We start from the raw sequence: 13,358 nt of genomic DNA on the forward strand, positions 1-13,358 counted from the left end.
CACCACACCAAGCATCAGTAGCTCACGCCTGTCATCCTAGAATTTGGGAGGCTGAGGCAGAAAGATCACACCCAGCCTGGTGTACATAGACCCTTTCTCAAGAAAACAAATTATTTGGGGCTGGGGAAATGGCTCAGCTGTTAAGAACACTGGCTCCTCTTTAAGAGAATCTCCCCGCACATGGCAGCTCACAACCATCTGTAACTCCTACTTCTGGGAATCTGACGCCCTCTTCTGTCCGGCCCTGCAGATGGAAGAGTCCATAAACAGCCGCCTTGCTAGAAGCAGGAACCGGCAGTCGGCTCGGCGGCCGATGACGTTCGGCGTCGCGCTCGTGACGTCAGAGGTGGGCGCCACATATGAAAGTGCGGGAAGCCGCGACTGCAGCTGAGCTCTTTGACAGCCATGGATCTAACGCAGAAAGTGCGGGAACTTAGTCGCTGGGCTGCAGAAGAGATGGAGGTGCCCCAAGCGGCCCTCCCCGGGGAGGCGACGCTGCGCAGGTGAGGCCGCTCCTGGAGTAAGGACTCCCCATCCTGGGATTAGCCTCCAGGAGATTCCCCAGCCCTCATCGAGGATGCGACAACCCCCGCCCCAGCCCTCGGCTCCCCACTCACAGTGGTCTCTCAAAAAAAAAAAAAAAAAAAAAAAAAATTGGGAGCGCAGGTGGCGATTCTTGGGAGGCCGCGTAAGGCAGGATCCCTGACGCCTGTGATCGTAGTCCAAGAGCTAATGAAGTCCCTCTCTACCCACACTGTGAAAATAGGACCTGCAGAGTAAGGCGGTCCGTGCCGCACCTCACCTCTGCCTCCGGTTGGGTACCAGATGTGTAGGAACAATGAGCCTGTTATGAAAGATCATTTCTGGGTGGAGACTTCAGCATCCACCTCTACAGCTAACCCTCTCCTAGAAGAAAGAATTGCATTGTGGAATGAGAATACCCTCACACTCTCTCATCGACACCCCCTGCCCCCAGGAGCACTGGTCCCTCTTCCCAGAAGTGGGAACTCTCGGAAATTCCCACCGCCATAAATGTGGGAATGGTGGAGGGTCCTCCTCCTGGGCGATGCCCCAAGCATACCTTATGCTGTATCTCTTCAGGCTGTGTCTGGGTCAGGGGGCTGACATCTGGGCCTACATTGTGCAGCATGTGCATAGTCAAAGGTAAACCAAGCTGGTGCAGGGAGGGACGGCTAGGGAGGGGGAGAGCCATAGGCAAGGGCCTCAGCAGTCTTTGCCTTCTGTCTTTCCAATGCAGGAGTATCAAGACAATCCGGGGAAACCTCCTCTGGTAACTGTTTCTTAATGCCATCCCTCGCTGTCTTCCCTAAGTCTGTCTAGCCATGCCCTCATCCACAACCTCGACTTCCTGCCCTCTGCTCTGGAGCCATCTCCTCACTCTGGTCTCATTTCTTTAGGTATGGCCACCAGGACAACTCAAAGGTGAGAAGCCTGTGCCGTAAGATTCTCTTTCCACCACGAAAGAGCCTGCAAATATTTTGCACTAGGCCCTAGAGGTGCTGGGTGTCAGGGACACTGTGTCACAAAGCAGCCCAGATCCTTCCAGTGGTCGTAATCCGGGGGGCGGTGGGGGGGGGGGGCAGGCACAAGCTGGGTAATATAGGGAGCTACGGCCAGTGCAGCAGAGCCACGGCTGATAGCTAAGGAGTTGTGACTGCTGATTAGGACAGCAGTTGCTTAAGGGGCAGCTACTAAACTTAATGAAAACAACAATGGGGGAAGGATGGGTTTGGGAGCTGCTAAGGGACACAAAAAAGAAGTCAAGACCAGAAGGAAGGCATCAGGGAGATGATTCAACAATGAATGGCACTTGCTTCTCTTAAAGAGGGCCCCAGTTCAGATCCCAGTAGCCAGAGCAGGTGGCTAACAACCAATTGTGTTTTCAGCACTAGGGGATTCAAGACCTAGCCTCCACTGAGATACATACACACACAATTTTTTAAAGTCTAAGACAGAAGATGGGTGTGGTGGTTGTTAGTATTCAGCCATCTGTACTGGCCTGTCCTTGGGGTTCTGACAGGATATGCCCTCAGCTGCAGCCACTAAGAGCATATTCACTGGTCCCTTTTTAAAGGGCCCTGCCTACCTCCTATCCTTCTCTCTCTCACTCTCTTTTCCCCTCCCCCCTTCCTCTCTCCCCTTTCCTGTCTCCTGAGGCTGATCGCCCCTATTCCTTTCCCCTTTTTATGATCCCTCTCCCTACCTCTGCTTGAACCCTGACATATGGCGTCTTTCTTTCGAGAGCCACTTTTCTTAAATTACAACGGTGGTACTTGCCTTTTATCCCAGCACTTGGAGACTGAAGCAGGAGGACTATGAGTTTAAGGCCAGGCTGAGCTAGTTACACAGCAAAACCCTGTCTCGATAAGAAAAAGCCTTTGACAGAGATAGAGGAGTCATCACACAGAAAACCAAGAAGATGGTGAGGTGAGGTAATCCCAGGAGGGAGAGAGCCAGATAGACTCTTAGTACCTCTGTGCCATCCATCTCCCAGGAGATGAGGAGCCTAGCGCCACCCAGAAGGTAACCCAGCCAGGCTAAGCCCAATAAGTCTGACCATCTCTGACCCTGTACCTGATCCCATCAGGTCCGTCGGAAGTTGGAGCTGGAAGCCACTGTGGCCCGCCTGCGTGCAGAGAGCCAAGGGCTAGACCAGAGCCTGGAGCTGATGGATCAAGAGACTGAGGCCCAGGGTGACTCATGGGGCTAGGCAAATGGGCAGTGAAACCCTGGATGAGGGAGGTGCTGACCCCACCCCTGTTCTTCCCACAGATGTGACCATGGCGCACACACTGCAGAGCCTGAAAGAAACCCAGCATCGAACATGTCTCCTCCAGGCCAAAGCCAGGGCTGTGCAAAGACAGCAACATGGGCTGCAAGATCCCATGCAGAGACTACAGAATCAGCTCAGGCGTCTGCAGGACATGCAAAGGTGGGACTCAGCCTCCCCAGGGACCCTGCCTACTCCCTCTCTGCTTCCAGAATTGAACTTCCAGCTGTCATCGGGTCGTGGGCACCTGGGTCTCTAAGATTTATGGAAGGGTGCTATTGCTCAACCTCTCTAGTTAGTGTAAGAATTGGGTGAGTCTTAGCCGGGAGGTCGTGGCGCACGTCTTTAGTCCCAGCACTCGGGAGGCAGAGGCAGGTGGATCTCTGTGAGTTCGAGACCGGCCTGGTCTACAAGAGCTAGTTCCAGGACAGCCTCAAAAAAACCAAAAAAAAAAAAAAAGGATTGGATGAGTCTGAATCATGGAAAATGCTCAGATGTCTGCCAACTGTTCTGAGTGTGACAGGAAAGTGTCATGTTGGGGAAGGTTTGGAATAGTGCTATGACACTCCTTAGGTCTCACGGGGGTGTTTTTTATTTTCTGTGTGTGGGTGCTTTGCCAGCATGCATGTCTGTGCGCTGTGTGTATGCCTGCTGCCCTCAGAAGCTAAAAGAGCGCACTGGCTTCTGTGGAACTGAAAGCTGCCATATGGGGGCTGGGAATCGAACCCAGGGTCTGGAAGGAGCAGCCAGTGCTCTTAACCTCTGGGCCATCTCCCTCCCACCTAGCTGTTTTCTTAGTGATGCCCGGCATTAAACCTCAGACCTCACGTGTACTAAACAAGTTCTTTACTGCCGAGCTACATCCCTTACCCTTTGTTTTGTTTTTTTTAGACAGGGTTTATGTAGACCAGGCTGCCCGAAAAGTGACAATGATCCATTTGCCACTGTCTCCCCAAGTGCTGGGATCCAAGGTGTGCACCACCACACCCAACCTTTGCCCGGTCGCTTGTTCGTTTAAAGATTTATTTATTTCCACGTATGTGTATGTGTCTGCTTGTCAGTGTATGAGCACTACATGCGCACAGTTGCCCCTGGAACCCTGAGGGCATATGAGACCCTCTGGAGCTGGGGTTACAGACCCCGGTCTACAGAGCTTGTTCCAGGACAGGCTCCAAAACTACAGAGAAACCCTGTCTCGAAAAACCAAAATAAATAAATAAATAAATAAATAAAATTTTAAGGAAAGTAATCGAATGCTTGGGGGTCACCACAACCTGAGGAACTGTATTAAAGGGTCCAAGGTTGAGAACCACAGCTAGAAGGACCTCAAGCATGAGCCACTGGGCCTGACCTTACCCAGATTCTAGTAGGGTTGCTGGCCACTAAGGTCAGAGCAGAGGGGACAGGAACAGATAGGCCAATGAGGGAGCTGGAGTAGGAGATAACAGTAGCCTAATCTGAGAGACGGCCCGTGAGAGCCAGTGGGGGGGGGGGGCACAGGCATCTGCTCTCCCTGGGACCCCATCCTAGTTACTCTTCCTTGCAGAAAAGCCAAGGTGGACGTGGCCTTTGGGCCTCTGGTGTCAGCAGCGGCTGCGGTAGAGCCTGAGGTGTTGGTGAGAGTCCCGGGCGGCGCGGGAGCTGTGAGGTGTCAGGGACAGGGCAGAGGCCTGGATCCCACTAGTACCCATCCTCCTCCCCCTAGCGTGACGTGCAGACAGCCTGTTCCCTCCGGACTCAGTTCCTGCAGAACCTTCTCATGCCCCAGGCCAGGGGAGGCAGCATCCTGTGAGTATTCCCAGGCTCAGGACTGTGTTTGGGGTGGGGGAGGCCAGAGGCTCTAGGCCCTTCCCCGGGTGGGGGCTCTGGTGAGGAGACTTAAGTAGGAGGAAGGGTCACGGACTCAACAGGACTTGCAATTGGTGAACTCAAGTCTAGTAAACATATTTGGGCTCGGAGTCCTTGCCTGTACAGTCGGGACAATGAAAGCGCCTACGTACGTGTACTGGCGATAATTAGAGGGTAATGGGTCCCACAGCATTCTTTGTCCCCTTACCCAAATCCACAGAAGCCCTCGTGATGATGACCACTTCGGAAATTCCTATCACCAGTGGCTGAGCTCAGTTGAGGTGAGAGGACAGTGCTGACAGGAAAGAGTGCCTCCTCCTGCTCCGTGACGAAACTTCAGTTGCCAGCCCCTAACCATCTAGCCATACGTCATTTCTCTGGAGAGCCGCCTCACATCCTTGCGTCACCATCCTGGCCTGATTTCCCACTTGTCCCTACCAGACACTGCTGACAAACCACCCTGCAGGCCACATCCTGGCTGCCTTGAAGTACCTGGCTGCAGAACGGGAGGCGGAGATCCGGTCCCTGTGTAGTGGGGATGGACTGGAAGAGGTGATATCCAGGTGTGCAATAAATGTTCCTATAGCCAGGGGCAGGCAGCGTCCTGCAAATGGGCTGGGATTGAATGGCAGCCAACAGCAGGGGAGGGGAAGGCTGATAACGGACGACCCACACTCATCGCCACAAAAGTAGAGGGCTGTTCCTCAGCTGTTCTGTCCCCGCCCCAGGCCCCAGGCACCGCACCCGTGGAACTCAAGCCAGGCCCTGCCACCCACTGTTCATCTGATCCAGGTAACCCTGAGACACTTTTCTAAGACCCACTGAACCCCTCTCCCCATGGACCGGCCATGCCCACACAGACCTTGTGCCCCCAGGAGGGCTGGCGGGCGGTAGGTGCACTGCTTACCCAGAGGAGTACGCTCCTGGATGAGCGGCGAGTCCTGACTGAACGCCTCCTGAGCCTGGTGGAGGAGGTGGAGAGACACGCTCCGGAATCCAGTGAGAGGTAACAGCCGCCATCAGCAGAGGCCCTCTCCCGAGAGGTGGGGGGTTCCTCCTGTTGTCTACTCTGGGGCTGCCCGCCTTCCTCTCCTGGTGCTTGTTTCCCGTGTTTGGGGTTCCTCGTGCCTCCCTGAAGGTCTCCTCTCCCCAGTGTGGCTGCCAGTCTCTGCTCTTTTGGCTCCCTCCATTCCCTCTAGGAAAGTCCTGCTGCTGGGGCTTAGGTGCAGCGGCCACCGGGCAGAGCTCAAGTCTCTTCATGCCCAGAGCCAGGAACTGGAGAATGCGGTTGGGCACCGGCAGCTTCTGCTTCGAGAGCTGCAGGCCAAGCAGCAGCGGATCCTGCGGTGGCGGCAGCTGGTGGTGAGACTCTAGGCCTTCGGGAGGGACAGAGTAGGGATGCCAGGCCTAGAGATGAAGAACTGTGCCTCCAGGGCTGGAGAAGATGGCTCAGCATTAAGAGTAATGGCTGCACTGGATAGCGGTGGCACACGCCTTTAATCCTAACAACCCAGGGGCAGAGGCAGATGGGTCTCTGTGAGTTTGAGGACAGCCGGGTCTACAGAGCTACTTCTAGGTACACAAAGACAACTGACTTGAAAAAAATAATACTGGCCAGGTGTTAGTGGCCCACCCCTTTAATCCCAGCACTCCCGAGGCAGAGGCAGGTGGATGTCTGTGAGTTGGAGGCCAGCCTGGTCTACAGAGCAAGTTCCAGGACAGGCTCCAAAGCAATAGAAAAACCCTCTCTCAAAAACAAACAACGACAACAACAACAATAATAATAATAATAATAATACTGTATGTTCTTCCAGACAACCTGGGTTCAACTCCCAGCACCTACATGGCAGCTTGTTAGGACTTCAATTCCAGGGGATCCGATGTCCTCTTTTGTTCTCGGGGGTATTATGCATGTGGTTCATAGACATCCATACAGGCAAAACACCCATACACATAAAGTAAAATTGTAAGGGGTAGGGAGGGGAGGAAAGAGCAAACACGTGAACTAGGCCACTATGTGGGGAGGGGGCCCAAGGTGAGACCCCCATGAAGAAGAGACCCTGTAAGAAGGGTGGGCAGCTCTGGGTGGTGGGAAGGACAGGAAGCTAGTGGCATGGGCCTGCTGATTCTCCAGGAGGAGACCCAGGAACAGATCCGCCTGCTCATCAAGGATAATTCAGTCAGGAAGACCTGCCTGAGCCGGGGCCCAGAGGAGGTAAGACCATGAGTGATGAGCAAGGGTTGGCTAGAGAGGGCCACCCAGGCCACCCCACCCACCCCTCCATCCCACAGGTGCTGGCCCTGGTGCAGCGAAAGGTGGTTCCCACCTTAGAGGCAGTGACGCCACAGAGCCAGGAGCTGCTCCACTGCTTGAAGAAAGAAGCCCAATGCCTGCCCCACATCCAGCCGGGCCCCCTGCTGTGGTCCCATGCCAAAGGGTGAGCCTGGAGCTAGCCCTGTCTCCCTGTGAAACCACTCAACCCTGTAACTCCGGAGCTGGGTTCAGGTAGAGCACAGCCACTCCTGGAAAATAAAGGGGATCAGGAAGACATCTGAATCCACCTCGGGCCTCCACACACATGCACCCAGGGTCCCCAGACTGTCAAATCTCATCCCCTATCATCAGCTTCAATCTGGGCTCCCAGTCCTTAGGCCCACCTCCAAGTCCCTACCCCCCACCCCACCCCAGAGCTTCTGGAAATCCAGCTACTTAGTGCTCTATTGCTACCCCCTCCCCCAGGCCGAAGCCGCCATCCAGGATCCTTCCATCCATCCAGCAGCTGCACCCCACTACCCCAAGGAGTTCCGGCCTCATCTCACTGAGCCGTACACTGGGGCTGCCTGTAGGGAAAGTATGTGCCCATACCCTGTGGTCCCTCTGCCCATCCCAGTCCCGACTGTCTGGCCAAGATCAACATCCTTTCCCCCTGCCCCCAGGCACCCGAGCTACTACTTCCAAAGGCTGCCTCTCTCCGCCAAGACCTTCTGTTTCTCCAAGACCAGAGGGATCTCCAAAGAGGGAATCTCCACGTGAAGACCAGTCTGCCTCAGGAGCCATCTGCCCAGAGTACGTTGACTTTTCACCCGGCATCCCTTCCCGTTTGTACCGCCACGGGCTTCCTGAATGCTAAGAACCCACCCCCACAGTGTGCTGGGACACACTTGCTTCAGGAAGCTCTTGGCTCTGCACTGCCATTCTCCCCACTTAGAGAGCAGGAGGCTCAGCTGCACAAGGCTTAGTCGCCTGGCCTCGTGGTAGAATGGAGGTTGTTTGGTTTGCTTTTATTATGTTTTCAGTATGTGTCTCACTGTGTAGCCTAGGGTGGCTTTCAAGCTTGAGATCCTCTTGCCTCTTCCTCCCAAGGCCTGCACCATCGCTCCCAGCAAGAGCTTAGATATGAACCCAGGTAGTCAGATGTGGACCTAACTATACAGCTAGACAACCTATCCATTTTCCAAGTACTTTCTCATTGCCATTAGAATGTTCCTTTGTTTGTGGGTGTGTGTGTGTGTGTTCATGCACATTGCCATCAGAATGTTCCTGTGTGTGTATGTGTGTGTGTATGCGTGTGCTCATGCGCATGTACCACACCATATTTATGAAGGTCAGAGGGCAACTCGTTGGAGTCTGGTCCCAGGTGCCAAATTCAAGTTCAGGTAGTCAGGCTTGGCAGCAAACACCTTTACCTTCTGAGCCTGACGGCCCAGAGTGTATTCTGTTGTTTTGTTGTTGTTTCTAAAGACAGGGTCTGGCTAAGTAGCCTAAGCTGGCCTCAGAAAAGCAATTTGTTTCCTCAGCTGCCCAAATGCTGGCATGATGGCCTTACACCACCATCTTTGGTCTCATGGTTATCTTGAACTCTTAATATCCTTGATTAGTAACAACTCTTAGGTCCCTCTACTCTAAAGAATAACTGTGTTCCCTTTGTCCCCGGCCTTCTCCCCTCTCTAATTGACCCTGCCCTCGTCATGTGGCAGAAATCAGGCTTAGTTCTCATGGCTCCCTACCCCCCCATGTCAGCTCATCAGCAAGCCCTCAGAGTCCCAACCCCAGGCTTCTGTATCAGCCCCCACCACACTAGCCCACAGCTCGGAATTCCCAGAGACAGCAGGCCTAGCTGAAGAACGTGTAAGAGTCATGGTGGAGGGCATGATGCTTTCTGCAGTGGTTTCAGTGGAGTTCTGTTCTGGTTATGTGGAGAGGGTCTAGACCCATCTGCAAGAGTGAAAGATTGGAGCAGGGTGAAGGGGCCCTGGGGCGAGGGATGCTAAATGGTGAAGGATGTTTCCCAGAGGGAAAGATGGCGAGCTGAAGATAGCGCTCAGGGAGTAGACTGCTCGCCTAGCATGCATACAGCCCATAACCAGCACTCTGTAAAGTCGGCATGGTGGTTGGGAATGGTGGTGCACACCTTTAATCCCAGTACTCGGAAGGCAGAGACAGGTGGGTCTCTGTGAGACTGTGGTCTGCGTAATGAGTTCCAAGCCAGCCAGGCCTACATTAGTGAAGACCTGTCTCTAAAGGAAGGGAAGTGGCTAGAGAGATGGCTCAGAGGCAAGAGCACTGGTCCTTATGGAGGGCCTGGTGCAGTCTCCAGCATCCACATAGCAGCTCACAACCATCTGTAACTCCAGTTCCAGGGGACTTGCTGCCATCCTGTGACGTCTTTGAGCATCGGGCACACATGTGATGCATATACACACGTGCAGGCAAAACTCATAAATGATCCTAAAATGTGTGCGCATGCATGTGCACGCGCACACACACACACACACACACACACACACACACACACACACAGAGGCTTGCACACACCTGTCCCAGTACTCAGGAGGTTTTAATGGCAAGAGGGTCAGAAGGCTCAACATCATCCTTAGCTATATAGCAAGCTTGAGGCTAGCCTGTACTACATTAGACCTTGCCTCAAAAGAAAATAAGGGGGCTAGGTGTGGTGGCGCACATCTTTAATCCTTGTGCTCAGAGTTCGAGGCCAGCCTGGTCTACTTATGGAGTTCCAGGACAGCCAGGGCCACATAGAGAAAGAAAGAAGAAACAAAAAGTATGGTGTCTCATGTGGGTCCTAGGGTTAGGTCAGATTTTCCCCAGAAGGGAATAGAAACCACATAATGCAAACTGTCACAAACTATACTGAGGAGGCCGGACTCTGCCTGGGGTGGGAAACTGGGGAGCCTGGGAGGCAGGCTTCTGAGCAGGAGAGGGAGAACGTTGGGAAGCAGCTCCTGGCTAACATGGAGGGTGAATACAATGGAAGAGTAAGTCCTGGAGCCTGGGAAGAGGCCATAGAGAGGAGACGGAAACCGAAGCAGCTGCGCGCGTGTGTGGCAGAGACTGCTGGTCCACAAGGTAGACAGAAGGCAGGGAAGTGCAGGCTGAATCGAAGCCTTTAAAGGTGGCATTCTGGAGTTAGGGCATGAAGCTCTGTTCCGTCTTAAGACCCACGCTGCCTCTCCACTGTCACCTCCAGAGCTGCTGCAGATCAAGGCGTCCCAAGAAAAGGAGCAGAAAGAGGACATGGGGCAGACCCTGAAGAAGCTGGAGGACCTGTTGAAGCAGGCACTGGAGCGGATCCCGGAGCTGCAGCAGCTGGTTGAGGACTGGTGAGATGGGGCCTTGAAGCACGGGAGATCTGACTGGCTCACAGCTTGAGCTACCATGATGGGAGAGTCTGGAGGATGGGGCTTCCCTCAACACCGTACCCTTCCCCAGGTGGGAGCAGCCAGGCCAAGCCACCCTCTCTGGGGAGCTCTGCCAGGGCCTGTCCCTGCCCCAGTGGCAGCTCCGCTGGGCCCAGGCCTGCGGAGCACTGCAGCAGCCGTACGGATGAAGAGGCGGCTAGGAGCAGCGTGGAGAATCGCAACTTAGCCCGGTGGTGGTCTCTACTCAGGAGGCTGAGGAGGAGGATTGCTGTGCATTTCCAAGCCAGCCTGGGATACACAGCAAGTTCCAAGACCGCCTAGGCTGCAGAGCATAAGATCCCATTTCAAAAATAAATCGTATTTAACCCCCAAACTCACCTCCCTCAATAAAGCATTTGAAAGAAAGTATTGGCTGCCTTAGTCAGCTTTGTCTTGGAACAGGCCTTCAGTTCCCCTCCGGCTGCCATTCTGTGGCTCCTTCCAGTCCATGCCCTTCCCACTAAAGCCAAGAGAAAGCGGGTACTTTGAACCTTACACCTTAGAGTGGCTGTTTCCCTCTCCTCCAAAGCCCAGTGGCCTGGTGTGGTGGGGGGGGGGTTGCTAGCCAGCTGGCAAGGTGGATGACAGTATGGTACGGCGGAACCTAACCGGCATGGAGACATTATGTAGACTAAGGGTGTTGGAGATTTCCAGGGTGGAGCCTTGCTGGGAGGGTGATCGGGAAAGCCGCAGGTGGGTGTCGTAGCGCAATGTCCCTCCACCATCCTGGTGGTGTTTGTACTCCACATTGTCTCAATTCCTTCTCTAAATGATGTGACTAATGTGTGGGGACAACACGAGAGAGGTTTCTTTTGTTCATTTCGAGGCTGCCGTGCATCCTGCTACGGAAGGCATGACAGCTGAAGTAACTCTGGGAGCTAAAGGAGTTGCATGTTCATATCATGATGGATCTGGAGACAGAGTATTGAGTAGACCCACTCGTAGACCCATATCCCCTCACAAGACTGCACCAATGTTTGGGGACTTAATGTTTACACATGAACCCATATGGGCCACTTCAGATTCAGACTCCAACACAGGTTTTATGGTTTGTACAGTTTTTCTTTCTTTTTTTATGCTTAAATCTGAGCTATTTGTAGTTTCTCTGAGAAAAATGATCTGGTATTGTCCTATTTTATACATATCTCAATAATACTCAACTTGGGGGGGGGGGTAAGTAAGATGACTCACTGGGTAAGGACACCGGCCACCAAACCTGATGACCTGAGTTCAATCCGGGGACCTAACTACGTGGTGGAGGAGAGATCAATCAACTCCGCAAGTTCTCTTCTGTCCACCACGTATGCTGTAGTATGCAAATTCTTCAAAAAGGAGACAATGTAAATACCCTAGAATATTGTATTTACATTAGAAATACAACTTGATTTCCCTGAAACATTCATTGTAAATAAAATGACAACATAGGAGCGGGTAGTAGTGGCATACACCTTTAATCGCAGGCAGAGGCAGGCAGGTCTCTCTGGAGTTCCAGTGACTTCTGGGACAGCCACAGCTGGAGAAACACTTGTCTCAAAAAAAAAAAAAAAAAACATGAACAATCCTGTGTGCAGACTGTGGTTTCAAGGTGCCATTTCTGACTACAAGGGGCCAGGAATCCTGGGGAAATGACTGATCATGGGCCTGGGGAAAGAAGCATGCAAAAAGTATAGGAATCATTTTGAAAGCAAGGAGGAAGTCCTTCAGTACAACTGGACAGTGAGGATTCTAGAGCCAACATAAGGCGCTCTCACGATTCAAAGAAAAACTACCCAGTGATGTGGTTCACCTGTGGTCCATCATTGGGAAGGCGGAGACAACAGATGTTGGGTTTGTTTGGGCTACACAGTGAGACTCCACCCCCACACACCCCTTTTAAAAAGTAGCACATAACTCTATTTAAGACTATGCCCAGTCTTTTTTAAATGACGGGGCAGATATTGGCATCACCAAGGCCATCCTAGCATCATGAGCTTCTGAAGGGTATAACCAGATGCAGTGGATTACAGTGCAGCTACGAAGTATGCCGGCCTTCCCATCACCATCTGAGGCTGGGTTCCACACCTGTGGTCTTTACCTGTGATCCCAGCACTCAAAGACAGGGGCTGGAGGACTGCTGGGAGTTGAGGTCAGCATGGTGAGTTCCAGCCCAGCCAGAACGACGCAGCAAGAGGTCTCCAAACAAACAAACAAAAAAAAATTAAAATAATGACCTAAGGCATAATTTTCATGACATAAATGATTGAATGGGTAGCAATAGAGAAATCTCCCACTCACAGTATTTCTAATTATTTACGTATGTATTCTTTCAAGGACGGGTAGCAAAGTCACACATAATGGCACACATAGTCCCTGAATTGAGGGGGCTGGAACAAAAGACAAGAGAATGCTAACCTGAGCTGTATAGAGACTGTATCAAAAAGATACTTGATGGTGTCTTTCTTCTAGAGTACAGAAAAGCACATAAAAAAAAATACTTGTTTATTATGTATAAAGTATTCTGTCTGCATGTATGACTACATGTCAGAAGAGGGCTGCAGATTTCATTACAGATGGTTGTTATCCACTGTGTGTTTGCTGGGAATTGAACTCAGGATCTCTGAGAGAGAAGTCAGTGCAATCTCTCCAGCCTCAGAAAAACACTTTTTAAACGGACTCTATGGTGAGAACGCTCAATATGACCTTCATCCAAGCAACTGGTGTTGACCATGTGTATAGTTTGTATTCTTGGTCTCTGAGGAGAAATCCACTTTACCCTCTTTGGCCTTTCTCCAAAGATCCATGACCAGAATAACGATGAGAGAGAGAAAAAAAATCAAATCCCAAATGAAGAACACACTACAAAACACCTAACCAGCATTCCTCAAACCTGTAACAGGGAAGAAGAGCCCACGGAAATCCAACAACCAAGTGGAACCGGAATGTGGCATCACGGTGAGATTGTGAAACAGAACAGGGACATTAGGTGAACACAAAGGGAAGTGGAGTAACGCATGAGCCTTAACTTGTGAAAATATTAGCGGGC

At 52.3% G+C, this 13,358-nt stretch overlaps 1 protein-coding gene across 1 annotated transcript; it reads left to right on the top strand.

Moving 5' to 3' along the window:
- The first annotated feature begins 327 nt into the window (after window positions 1-327).
- On the top strand, window positions 328-10,702 carry Haus5 (HAUS augmin like complex subunit 5). Its single transcript, XM_051207337.1, has 19 exons — window positions 328-503; window positions 1,102-1,164; window positions 1,259-1,291; window positions 1,419-1,443; window positions 2,609-2,714; window positions 2,794-2,953; window positions 4,338-4,407; window positions 4,497-4,579; window positions 4,860-4,920; window positions 5,081-5,202; window positions 5,368-5,431; window positions 5,515-5,645; window positions 5,839-6,001; window positions 6,774-6,854; window positions 6,932-7,077; window positions 7,380-7,491; window positions 7,577-7,706; window positions 10,126-10,258; window positions 10,368-10,702. The coding sequence occupies exons 1-19, from the start codon at window positions 406-408 to the stop codon at window positions 10,483-10,485; spliced, it is 1,899 nt and encodes a 632-aa protein (XP_051063294.1). The 5' UTR covers window positions 328-405; the 3' UTR covers window positions 10,486-10,702.
- The last annotated feature ends 2,656 nt before the right edge of the window (window positions 10,703-13,358 follow it).

Source organism: Phodopus roborovskii, unplaced genomic scaffold (assembly GCF_943737965.1).
Source record: "Phodopus roborovskii unplaced genomic scaffold, PHOROB, whole genome shotgun sequence".
NCBI classification, from domain to species: Eukaryota; Metazoa; Chordata; class Mammalia; order Rodentia; family Cricetidae; genus Phodopus; species Phodopus roborovskii.